General features: G+C 68.3%; 2 protein-coding genes across 2 annotated transcripts; both read left to right on the top strand.

Annotated features, from left to right (window-relative positions):
- The first annotated feature begins 828 nt into the window (after positions 1-828).
- On the top strand, positions 829-6625 carry RHBDL1 (rhomboid like 1). The gene is made up of 8 exons (XM_054843565.1): positions 829-1112; positions 3399-3557; positions 3815-4039; positions 4404-4552; positions 4632-4744; positions 5058-5158; positions 5460-5520; positions 5624-6625. The coding sequence occupies exons 1-8, from the start codon at positions 1074-1076 to the stop codon at positions 5893-5895; spliced, it is 1119 nt and encodes a 372-aa protein (XP_054699540.1). The 5' UTR covers positions 829-1073; the 3' UTR covers positions 5896-6625.
- A 788-nt stretch (positions 6626-7413) lies between these two features.
- STUB1 (STIP1 homology and U-box containing protein 1) lies at positions 7414-11422 on the top strand. Its single transcript, XM_054843569.1, has 7 exons — positions 7414-7665; positions 8389-8587; positions 8700-8865; positions 9031-9121; positions 9548-9604; positions 9799-9915; positions 10367-11422. The coding sequence occupies exons 1-7, from the start codon at positions 7489-7491 to the stop codon at positions 10490-10492; spliced, it is 933 nt and encodes a 310-aa protein (XP_054699544.1). The 5' UTR covers positions 7414-7488; the 3' UTR covers positions 10493-11422.
- The last annotated feature ends 47 nt before the right edge of the window (positions 11423-11469 follow it).

The following is an 11469-nucleotide window of genomic DNA, read 5'->3' as shown; positions in this document are numbered from 1 at the left end:
CAGGGCTCCCCTGGCGCTCGCGGTGGGGCTGAGCTGTGGCCTGGGGGAATGGGGACGTGCTGGGGACGTGCCACCCCACGGGACAGGGCGTGTGGGGGTCTGGTGGCAGCAGGTCTGGCCCGGGTGCCGCTGTGCCTGTCGTGGTGCTATGGGTGCCGGTTCAAGGTACCCGGTGCCAGGCTGCCCCGCGTGCCCGGCGCTGGAGGCACTGTGTGCCCCGGCCAGGTGGAGAACCCACGGGGGACGCACGCGGACCTGTGGGCCTGTGGGTGCCTGCGTCAGGATGGAGGCAAAGTTTGCCTGTGCCAGACTCCACAGGTACCTGGTGCCGGCATGCTGGTGCCCAGACTGGGATGCAGGTGCTAGACTGGGATGCGAGTGCCACGCCAGGATACAGATTCCTGTGGCGGGATGCAGGCACTGTACTGTGGTGCAGAAACATGTGCCAGGATGCAGGAACTATACTGGGATGTAGGTACTGTACTGGGATGTAGGTACCTGTACTGGAATACATGTACCCGTACTGGGATGCAAGTACCATACTGGGATGCAGGTACTGTACCGAGATGTGGGTACCGTACTGGGATGTGGGTACCAATACCAGGATGTGGGTACCAGTACCAGGATGCAAGTATGAGTACCAGGATGCAGGTACCATACTGGGATGTGAGAATCATACTGGGACGCGGGTACCATCCCGTGCCGGGGGTGCCCGGTGTCCTCTCCCTTCCCGTGCCACGTCTCGTGGCGCGGGGCCGTGGCCGCCGGCGGGGCGGAGCGGGGCGGGGCGGGTCCCGGTTCCCCGCGCGGCGGCGGGGGGAGCGCTGCGCCGTGCGCTGCGGCGGGGGCGGCTCCGCTCGGCTCCGCTCCCGCCCCCGCCGCCGCCGCCGCCGCCCCGCTGCCATCGGCGGCTCCCGGCGCCGCCGCTCGCTGCTCGCTCCCGGGCCCGCCGCAACGCGGGGCTGGCGGGGAGAGCCACCCCCCCCGCCGCCCCCGCCGCCCGCGCCGCTCCCCTGCCCGGTTCGCCGGCCCCGGGCGGGGGGGAGCGGCGGAGCCCGCCGCCCGCCGGGTGCATGGACAGGAGCTCCCTGCTCCAGCTCATCCAGGAGCAGGTGAGAGCCGGGGGGGGGGGGGGGGGGGGCACCGGGCGGCGCTACCGGGGGGCGGGCGGGCACCGGGCTCCGCTCCGGGGGACGCCACCGTGCACCGAGCATCGCTACCGGGGGGGGATGCTCGCATGCACCGGGCACGGCTGCCGCGCAGCGGGCAGCTTTGCCCGCCGGTCTGGCAGGCACCGGGCAGCGCTGCCCGCCCAGGGCGGCTATCGCGCCCGCTGCTCGCCGCCGAGCATCCCCCGCTGCCCCCCGTCAGCGCCCCGGGGGACCGGGGTCCCCGTTGTGCCGCTGAGACCACGCAACTCAGCTCACTTGTGGCCTCCTCCTCGCCCCAGCACACCCCGGGGCCGGATCCTGCCGGGTGCACCCTCAAGGACGAGGGGTGCTGGGCAACCGAGCCCCAATGCCTGCGGCGGTGCCGAGTCCCAGTACTGGGTGCAGGATGGGGCTGCCGCGGGGCTCAGCCGCCCCAGTGAGGCTGGGGCTCGCACGCTGGCGCGGGGGGCTGCATCCAGCCCCGTGACCTGATTGCAGGATCAGGCCGTGGAGCATTAACACTGCGTAGTGTTGGGCTCTGCTCCGCTCCGCTGGCAGGATCAGGCCCCAGTGCATTTGCACCCGCTGCACCCTGTCCCCATCCCTGCCTGGCGCTTGGCCCCGAGCAGCTCCGGGGGTGCTGGGCCACCTCATCCCTCCATCCCCACCCAGCCCGGGCCGAGCCAGCGGCTCTCTCCTGGGGATGGGGAGGGAATTTAGTGGGGGTCAGGGCTATTAACAGTCCCCCCTGGACCCTGGCTGGTTCTGTGACCTTGGCTGAGTCCCATGGACTCCCCAGCACGGGAGCTGTGGTGCTGTCCCCCGTGTCACCATGCCATCGGGTGCTGGGGCTCCGTGCGCTTTGGAGCCCTTTGGGAATGAGCAGCATCTTCCCCGGGCGAGAGCAGGACCTGGGAGAGCCCTGCAGGGCCGAGGGGCTGGGGGGGCTGGGGATCAGCCCCCCCGGGGAGCCTGAGGGGGACCAGTGGGGCTGGGGGGGGGCGACATGCACCCCCAAAGTGGAGAGGGGCTTCTGACTGCTGCCAGGGCGCCAGCGAGCTCAGTGTGCACCAGCGTGTGGGGACAGCGTGTGCCAGGTCCCGGTGTGGCACATGCACGTGGCGCTTGTGGGGTGGCGTGTGTGGCTGGTGGGGTGCAGAGGACGGGTGGCACCGGGATGTTCCCGCACCCCGATGGCCGGGCCTGCTCCCACAGGCTGCTGGCTGCCACAAGGCTGCAAGCGCTGCCTGCACCCCGTACCCTGCACCCCATACCCTGCACCCCACATCCCTCATCCCACACCCTGCAACCCGCACCCCTCATCCCGCACCCTGCACTCGTGCCCACCTCAGGCAGGGACTCCAGGCAGCTGGACTCTCCTTGGGAAAGCGGCTTTGGCTGTTCCCTGCCGGGGCTGGAGGGACGGGGTGCATGCCAGGGTGGGGGTACAATCCCACGGCCCCCAGCGCTCCCTCTCCTGCCTGTCCCATGAGGATGAGTTTCCTCTCCTGCATTTCATTCCCTGGCAAAGACAGGAGCAAACCCCACACTATTTGCAGGGTAATTCTGCAGGGCGCAGGGTGCTGGTCACCATCGGCAGGGCTCGAGCTGTGCCCCGGCCATCGGTGCCCTCTCCCTGTCTCCATTGTCCTCGTGCCACCCTGGGTTCCTCGTCTCCATGAGCGGGACCACATCGGGTACCCCATGGTGTGGGTACCCCACGGTGCTGGGTACCCCATGGTGCAGGGTGCCTGGAGGGCTCAGGGTGCCTGGTCAGTGCTGGGAGCCCCAGGGATGGCGCAGGGTGCTCTGGCATGGGTGCCTGGCATGGCAGAGCCCAGCGCCCGGCAGCGAGGGCGTGCAGGAGGAGGAGGAGGAGGCTGATGCCAGGGCTGCGCGTGTGTTTAGCTTCGTGGCTTCCTGGCTGGCAGGCTGCTGGCGGCGAGAAATAACTGAGTGGGAGAGTGTTGGCTGCGCTGTGGGGAGATGGGGACGGGGACGCCGGCGTGGCACGGGGCACCCACACGGCACGGGGCACCTGCACAGCACGGGGCACCTGCACAGCACAGGGTACAGGGTGGGTGCAGGTTGTAGCCCCCCCCTCACAGAGGCAGAGGCTGGTGTCACGGAGCGGCACACAATACGACCAGGTTTGAGGCCGGGGTGAGGGGCACCAGGTGGTTTTCCCAGCCCATCAGGGAGCTGCAGCCCTGGCATCCCAGTGATGCCCCGTGCCGTGTCCCGCAGCTCGACCCCGAAAACACCGGCTTCATCGGGGTGGAGACGTTCGCCAGCCTCGTGCACAGCCATGAGCTGCCCCTGGACCCCGCCAAGCTGGACATGCTGGTGGCCCTGGCGCAGGGCAACGACGAGGGGCAGGTCTGCTATCAGGAGCTGGTAGACCTGGTCAGTGCCGGGGGGCCGCGGGGACGGGGGCGAGCAACCGGGTGCCAGCCCGGGGTGGGCACTGGGCACCTCCCTGTGCCCCCTGGGGAGGGGGGCAGACACCGGTGGTCCCCAGGGGCTCCCCTGGCATGGGATGATGGCACGGCCTTGGGGTGGCTGATCCCACCGGGGTGGCAGTGGTGGGCAGGGGGTGGTCACAAGCCCACCGGCCCGAGCTGCCCCTGCGGCCCCCCCGCGGGCACGGCCTCTCTCTGCAGATCAGCAGCAAGCGCTCGAGCAGCTTCAAGCGCGCCATCGCCAACGGGCAGCGAGCCCTGCCCCGCGACGTGCTGCTGGACGAGACCGGCCTGGGCTTCTACAAGCGTTTCGTCCGCTACGTGGCCTACGAGATCCTGCCCTGTGAGATGGACCGGCGCTGGTACTTCTACCAGCACCGCACGTGTCCGCCCCCCGTCTTCATGGCGGCCGTCACCCTCACCCAGGTACAGGGCTGGCACCAAGGCTGAGCCTGGCTGAAGTGTCCCAGTGCCCATGGGGGGGCTCAGACCCAGGGTGGAGGAGGGGGTGACCCCAGCTGTGATGTCCTGGTGCCCGTATGGGGGGCTCAGACCCAGGGTGGAGGGCCCAGGTGACCCCAGTTGTGATGTCCCAGCAGCCTTGGGGGGCTCACACCCAGCGTGGAGGAGTTGGGCAACCCCAGCTGTGATGTCCTAGTGCCCATATGGGGGGGCTCAGACCCGAGGCAGAGGTGCCGGGTGCCCCATGTCCCAGCACCCTGCCGCAGGCCAGAGGGATGGGTGGGGGTCTCGGCAGTGCCGGGGCTGACGGCCATGGGGTTTGGTGCAGATCATCGTGTTCCTCTGCTACGGGGCCCGGCTGAACAAGTGGGTGCTGCAGACCTACCACCCCGAGTACATGAAGAGCCCGCTGGTCTACCACCCCGGGCACCGGGCGCGCGCCTGGCGCTTCCTCACCTACATGTTCATGCACGTGGGGTAGGTCCCTGCCGGGGGGGACACACGCCGGGGGCTGCGTGGCCTGAGCCACCGTGTGTCCCCTCCTGTGCCCGGGCAGGCTGGAGCAGCTGGGGTTCAACGCCCTCCTGCAGCTGATGATCGGGGTGCCCCTGGAGATGGTGCACGGCATCCTGCGCATCAGCTTCCTCTACCTGGCCGGCGTCCTGGCAGGTGGGTGCGTGCCAAGGAGGGGGTGGGGGGGGTTGTCCCCATCGGTTCGCCCTTCCCCACCCAGCCAGAGCTGCGGTCCCCGTCACCAGCCCCGGGGAGGGCGCAGGGAGATGCACCCCGAGTTTGATGGGCATGTGGGGCTCTGCTCGCTGCCTGCTTGTCCACTGGGTTCCACGCTGCACTGCCAGCATCGCTTGCCCTGGGGGGCTGAGGGGCAATGCAGCCCGTAATTAATTAATGTGGACGGTAATTAATTGATGCTGGAGGGGGGTGGGGGGCGAGGCCCCACGCTGAGCTCTGCCCGTCCCCGCAGGCTCCCTCACCGTCTCCATCACGGACATGCGGGCCCCCCTGGTCGGGGGCTCGGGGGGTGTCTACGCACTCTGCTCAGCCCACCTCGCCAACGTCGTCATGGTCAGCGCAGCCAGCATTGGGCGGGGGGGGGGGGGCTTGGGGTGACATCGAGGGGCAGGGGGTTGCCGTGGGGTGGGTGGCACTGTAGGGTGGGCAGCGTGGTGTGACACTCGGGGGGGGGGGGGGTGCCGTGGGATGGCATCACGGAGAGGTGGGGGGGCGGCACTGGGGGGCTCCATGGGGCCAGGGCACAGCTCCGCCGGGGAATGCTGGGGGCCCCGGTGCCAGCCCCCTCCCCGGTACCGGAGCACTGCCAGCACTGGGCCATCGTCCACCCGTCTGTCCGTCTGTCCGCCTGCAGAACTGGGCCGGGATGCGCTGCCCCTACAAGCTGCTGCGCATGGTGCTGGCACTGGTGTGCAGTGAGTACCCAGCCGTGCCCCCCACCCCGGGGAGGGGGGTACCCATCGGGGGGGGGTGGGGGTGGGTGCGGGGCGCTGAGCACCTCCGGGCGCTGTCTTACAGTGAGCTCGGAGGTGGGTCGCGCCGTCTGGCTCCGCTTCTCCCCGCCGCTGCCGGCCTCGGGCCCCCAGCCCAGCTTCATGGCCCACTTGGCGGGGGCCATCGTGGGCATCAGCATGGGGCTGACCATCCTGCGCAGCTACGAGGAGAGCCTGCAGGACCAGTGCGGCTGGTGGGTCCTGCTCCTCTCCTACGGCACCTTCCTCCTCTTCGCCGTCTTCTGGAACATCTTCGCCTACGACCTGCTGGGGGCACAGATCCCCCCCCCGCCATAGACTCTCCCCCCCCCCACATACTCTCCCAGCCCGTATTATTTTTTTTGTCGATCGCTGGCTGAACCCCAGCGGAGGGGGGGGGTTCCCCGCGCGTGACATGGGGTCAGGCCACCCCCCTGCCCGCCTGCCCCCTCGGTGCTAGCGAGCGCGCCTCCCCCCCCCCATGGGCTGCGTCCCCACCCCCCCCCCCCCCCCGAATGTACCCCAGCAAACCCCCGCTGTGCCCCCCCCCACCCCCAAAGGATGCTTCAGCCCTGCCCTGGCATCGCCACCCCGGGGTGCCCACGGGGCTCCGGATGTGCCCCCCTGGAAAGGAGCCAAGTGGGGGGGACTCCCCCCCCCCCCAAACTTGCTCCTGTAACCCCCCTTCCCGGGGTGTGGCGGGGCAACTCGCTGCCCCCCCCCCAGGACCTGCACTTTCACACGAAGGACTGGTGCCAAAACAGGAGCGATTTATTTTTCTATGCCAAAATAAATATAAAGAAAAGAGAGACAAGAGTAACCTGGGGAGAGCCCAGCAGGAAGGCGAATCAGCTGAGACCGGCACAACTCGTGTCGGCAGTGCCCTTGGCGGCGCAGCCCCCCCTCTCTCCCCCCGCCCCCCGCTTTGCTGCCAGCCGCCCTCCCCGCAGAGAGGGGGGGTTCGCCCCGGGATGGGGGCGCGGGGCGGCGGGGGGGGATCCCTGCTCCGACACCCCCTCTCCCGACCTTTTTGGAGTATAAATAAATATTTTGCACACTGCCGGGGCCTGCGTCTCTCTGGGGGGGGGGGAATGGGGATTTTGGGGGTGCCCCCCTCCCACAATCCCTGCTGGGTTCCTGCTGATTCAATGGGAGCGCTGGGGGGGGGCGCGGAGGGGACAGGCGGGGACGGGACTTAGTGGAGCAGAAAACTCTGGGATGCGTGAAACGGCACCGGCTGAGCCCCGCGGTGCTGGCTGCCGGGGGGGGGTGGGGTGGGGTGTGGGGGGGGGTGGGGTGTGTGTGGGTGTGGGTGTGCGGGGCTGTGGGTCACTGCAGCACCCCCCCCCCCCCCCCCCCCCAATCCAGCCCCACACGGTCCAGCGCACCCACGCCTGGCCCCACGCATCCAAACACACACACCCCCCCCCCCACCCCCCCCCCCCCCCCCGCAACGCTCTGCCCCCCCCCCCCCCCGTACAGCCCCCCCCTTCACCTCCACCTCCCCAGCCAACCCCACCCCCTCATCCCGCCCTCCCACTCCCCTTCACCCCCCCCAGCCTCGCACTCCTGTGCCCCCCCACCCCACCTTCCAGCCCTCCCCCGCACCCTCCCCATCCAGCCCTACGAGCCCCACCCGCCCCTCCGCTCCCCAGGCCCCGCCCCTCCGCTCCCCAGGCCCCGCCCCTCCGCTCCCCAGGCCCCGCCCCTCCGCTCCCCAGGCCCCGCCTCGGCTCCTCCGCCCCGACCACGCCCCTCCGCCCCCGACCACGCCCCTCCGCTCCCGGGCCCCGCCCCCTGGCGGTCCGGCCCCGGAAGTGGCGGCGGCGGCGGCGGCTGTCGCAGTGCGCGGCCGGAGCCAGCGGAGCCGGCGGCCCCAGCGGGCCGGGCCGGGCCGGGCCGGGCGGTGCCATGAAGGGGAAAGAGGAGCGGGAGGGCGGCGCGGCGGGGCCCGGGGCGGCGGGGCCGGGCGCGGGGGGCGGCAGCCCCGAGAAGAGCCACAGCGCGCAGGAACACAAGGAGCAGGGAAACCGGCTCTTCGGCGGCCGCAAGTACCCCGAGGCCGCCGCCTGCTACGGGCGCGCCATCGTGAGTCCCAACGGCACCCCGACCCCGGGCTGGGACCGGCCCCCGGAGACGGGACAGCCACCCCCCCACCCTCCCGACCCCCCCCCCCCCCCGGGCCTGGCCTGGCCACCCCCGGGACGGGACCTCCCGGGCCTGGCCACCCCCCCCCCCCGCCCCTCCCCGGCCCTGGACACCCCCGGGCCTGGCCTGGCCACTCTCGGGGCAGGGCACCCCCCCCACCCCGAGCGGGGACACCCCCGGCCTAGACCACTCCCCCCGCCCCCCCGGGCCTGGAAACCTCTGGGCCTGGATCCCCTCTCTGGGCCTGTCCCCCCCAGGCCTGGCCTAGCCAACACCCCCCACACCCCCGGGCCAGGCCTGTCCCACCACCAGGCTCTGAGCTGGACCCTCCTGTGTCCACCCCCCCACCCCCATCCCCAGGACAGACCCACCCGGGGGTAGAGGGCTCCAGTCCCCCCTGCCAGGGCATGGTGCCGGGGGGGGGGGGCCTGTCCCCCGTGGGAGCAGGGACACACCTGCCCCGTGGGGACTGGCCCCAGCTTGTCCCCCCCATCCATCCCAGCGACTCCCATGCAAGCCCAGGCCGGCACTCCTGGCTCTCACCGGGGTGACGGCGTTGCGCAGCGTGCTCACCGAGTCACCCCGTTGTCACCCTGCTGTCACCACATCGCGCCCCTGCCAGCGGTTGCCGTCACCAGCCATAACGCAGGTCTCGCCTTGCAGAACCGCAACCCCTTGGTGGCCGTCTACTACACCAACCGAGCCCTCTGCTACCTGAAGATGCAGCAGCACGACAAGGCGCTGGCGGACTGCAAGCGAGCCCTGGAGCTGGACGGCCAGTCGGTGAAGGCTCACTTCTTCCTGGGCCAGTGCCAGATGGAGATGGAGAACTACGACGAGGCCATTGCCAACCTGCAGAGAGGTGAGCGGGCACGGTGCCGGTGTTTTTCCCCCCTGCTCGTCCACTGGGAAGGGGCCAGGGGTGGCGAGAGGGAAGCTGGTTGCCTGCTCTGAGATGTCCTTTCTATCCTCAGCCTACAATCTCGCCAAGGAACAGCGGCTGAATTTTGGGGATGATATCCCCAGCGCGCTGCGCATCGCCAAGAAGAAACGCTGGAACAGCATCGAGGAGAAGCGGATCAACCAGGAGAACGAGCTGCACTCCTACCTGACCAAGCTGATCATGGCGGAGAAGGAGAGGTAACGTGGCAGGGGGCAGCAGCAGCACCCCTAAAGGCTTTTTTAGTGCCACGAAGCTGTCACAGCTCTGTGTGTGGTACCTCTGCCTTCCTGGGGGCCCAGGCAGAGCAGGGAAGGGAGTGATAGCGTCCCTCCATTGCTTCTGATCTCCCCCCTCTGTCGTAGGGAGCTGGCCGAGTGCCGAAAGACTCAGCAGGAAGAAAACGTGGACGAGAGCCGGAGCCGAGTTCAGCTGGCCAGCATCGAGGCCAAACACGTGAGCGGGGGGGGCCAGGGCTGCCCACAGAGGCTGGGAGACGAGCTGGGGCTTCCTCGTTCCATCCTCATCCCCTTGCTCTGCTGTGGTTGAGGAAGCCGCGGGGCTGCAGCCGTGCAGGAAACCCCAGGCTGTACCTGTTGTTCCCCGAGGGCCCTGCAGCGCAAGCGGCTCTCGGTCGCATGCGGGTCTGGGTGCTGGCCTGGCACAGGGGACTAATCCCAGGATAAAAATAGCCCCACAAAGGCAGGTTATTTTTTAAGCTGGATCACTCCTGCCACGCAGTTCAGCCTGGAGCCGTGCGAACGCCGTGAAGGCGGAGGGGGCACCAGGGACCTGCCGCCTCGTCTCTGCCTGGGGTGGGAGGCTCCAGAGCTCTCTCCCTGGGGACCCGTAGCCCCTCGTCCTCAAGGCCTTCTCTTTCAGGACAAATACCTGGCGGACATGGACGAGCTCTTCTCTCAAGTGGATGAGAAGAGGAAGGTGAGTGTGCCCCAGCATGCGCTCCCATCTCTCGCCGTCTAGAGCTGCTCACCATAAACCTGCTTTAGTCCACGCTACCACCTCTTCTGTCTTCCCTGCTTCCCCCTCTGAGCTGGCGCCGCCTCCCAGCCCTCTTTTTTTGATGCTGAGCTTGCCCAGCCCCCCCTGACCCAGCTCTGCTTCTCTCGAGCCAGAAGCGGGACATCCCTGACTACCTGTGCGGGAAGATCAGTTTTGAGCTGATGAGAGAGCCCTGCATCACACCCAGCGGGATCACCTACGACAGGAAGGACATCGAGGAACATCTCCAGGTACTGCCGGGCTGGAGACAGCGGCAGCTTCTCGGGACCTTGCCCACGGTCCTCCTCTGCCCAGCTCCTGCCTGTTCTTCTGGGCGTGAAGGCAGCTGCCTGCACAACAAAGGTCTCAAAAGCCTCCTTGGGTTTGGTCCCAGTTACCTGCCTGGGCGGTTCCCTGCGGAGGTGCCGGGGCAGGCAGGAAAGCAGCGGGCGCTGCCAGGCCCTGCCCGACGCGGGGGTGGCTGTTGGCAGGGGTCTTCTGCCTTGACCCACTCTCATCCTGCTGGGAGGCACGTTCAGAGGGTTGAGGGGGGGGGTCTCATCCGGCAGGCGCATGGATGCCCGGCTGCTGCCAGACGCTGGCATGGATGCCGGCACGGCGCTGGCCTCATGGCTGCCTGCGCCCTGGGGCTGAGGCCGGGCGTGTGGAGTAACCGGTTCGCTTCCCTCTCCTCCCTTGCAGCGCGTGGGTCATTTCGATCCGGTGACGCGGAGTCCCCTGACCCAGGACCAGCTGATCCCCAACCTCGCCATGAAGGAGGTGATAGACGCCTTCATCTCGGAGAACGGCTGGGTGGAGGATTACTGAGGGGCCGAGGGGGGCAGCGCTGGCCTGCCTGGGCCCCCCCCTCCAGCCACGGCGGCACAGACGGCTCTCGCCGGGCTGGCACCATGCCTTACTCGCTCTCTGGCTGTTCCCCCTCCGCTCCGGGTGCCCAGCGGCAGCGCTGGGCGAGGGCGCGTTGCCATCTCCCCTTCCTGAGAAGCCACAGTGGCCGAGTGGGCACAAAGGCTCCCTGGGTTCCCCTCTCCACCGGCTCCCCGTTGACCGTGGCGCTTGGAGGAAGACCTGCCCAGCGGTTTGGAGAAGGCCGGCTCAGTGCGGTGGCCTGGAAGGTCTCACCGACGTCTTCATCACCGGGAGAACAGGGTCCCCCTCGGCTACGGCAGCTGACAATCCCCAAAGCTTGCGTCCTGCTCCAGGGAGGTGCCGTGAGGAGCTTGCTGGGACCAGCACCCGGTGCTGGTCTGGCCCAGTCCCCTCCCTGTGTACATATTTGTTTCCTTCTCGTTCCACCTCCTGCCTGGCCAGGGTCATGTCCTCCTCTCTCCTGTAAATAGCCGCTTGCCGGGGTGGGAGACCAACATTCCCACTGTGGATGCCGACTTGCCCTCCGGCTTTTCCTGGGAAACTGCTGCCCCGGGCTGGAAGGGGCTCACTCACGTGTCCCCTCGCCCATCAGGACCGTGGTTCCCTGTGAACAACTGCCTGGGTTAAACGTTCTTCTTCCTTTTAATGAAATTCCTTTAAAAAAACCAACCAACAACAAAATAAAAAACCCACCCAACCAAAAACCACACACAAAAGAAAACAACCAACAAATCCACAGCCGACGGAGATTGCAGCGTTTCAGTCGGCTGACAGCCTGCCTGGCTTCTGAGCGCCCTCTGGAAGTTTGCCAATGTCAATTATAATAAAAATGTAAAAATTAAAAAAAAAAAAAAATTCAGCAATAAACATGGAAAAAGAGCTGGAGTGGTTCACAGCGGCGATCTCTGCAGCGG

The sequence above is a fragment of the Grus americana genome, chromosome 15 (genome assembly GCF_028858705.1).
Source record: "Grus americana isolate bGruAme1 chromosome 15, bGruAme1.mat, whole genome shotgun sequence".
Taxonomy (NCBI): Eukaryota; Metazoa; Chordata; class Aves; order Gruiformes; family Gruidae; genus Grus; species Grus americana.
The sequence above is the reverse complement of the archived record's forward strand: the minus strand, read 5'-3'. Positions and strand labels throughout refer to the sequence as shown.

Bases quoted from the DNA above. Each gene is read 5' to 3' on its own strand.
- RHBDL1 (XM_054843565.1), top strand. From the start codon at position 1,074: ATGGACAGGAGCTCCCTGCTCCAGCTCATCCAGGAGCAG. The intron at 1,113-3,398 runs GTGAGAGCCGGG...CGTGTCCCGCAG, and splicing joins TCCAGCTCATCCAGGAGCAG to CTCGACCCCGAAAACACCGG. The intron at 4,745-5,057 runs GTGGGTGCGTGC...CCGTCCCCGCAG, and splicing joins CCTGGCCGGCGTCCTGGCAG to GCTCCCTCACCGTCTCCATC.
- STUB1 (XM_054843569.1), top strand. From the start codon at position 7,489: ATGAAGGGGAAAGAGGAGCGGGAGGGCGGCGCGGCGGGGCCCGGGGCG. The intron at 7,666-8,388 runs GTGAGTCCCAAC...CTCGCCTTGCAG, and splicing joins CCTGCTACGGGCGCGCCATC to AACCGCAACCCCTTGGTGGC. The intron at 9,605-9,798 runs GTGAGTGTGCCC...CTCTCGAGCCAG, and splicing joins AAGTGGATGAGAAGAGGAAG to AAGCGGGACATCCCTGACTA.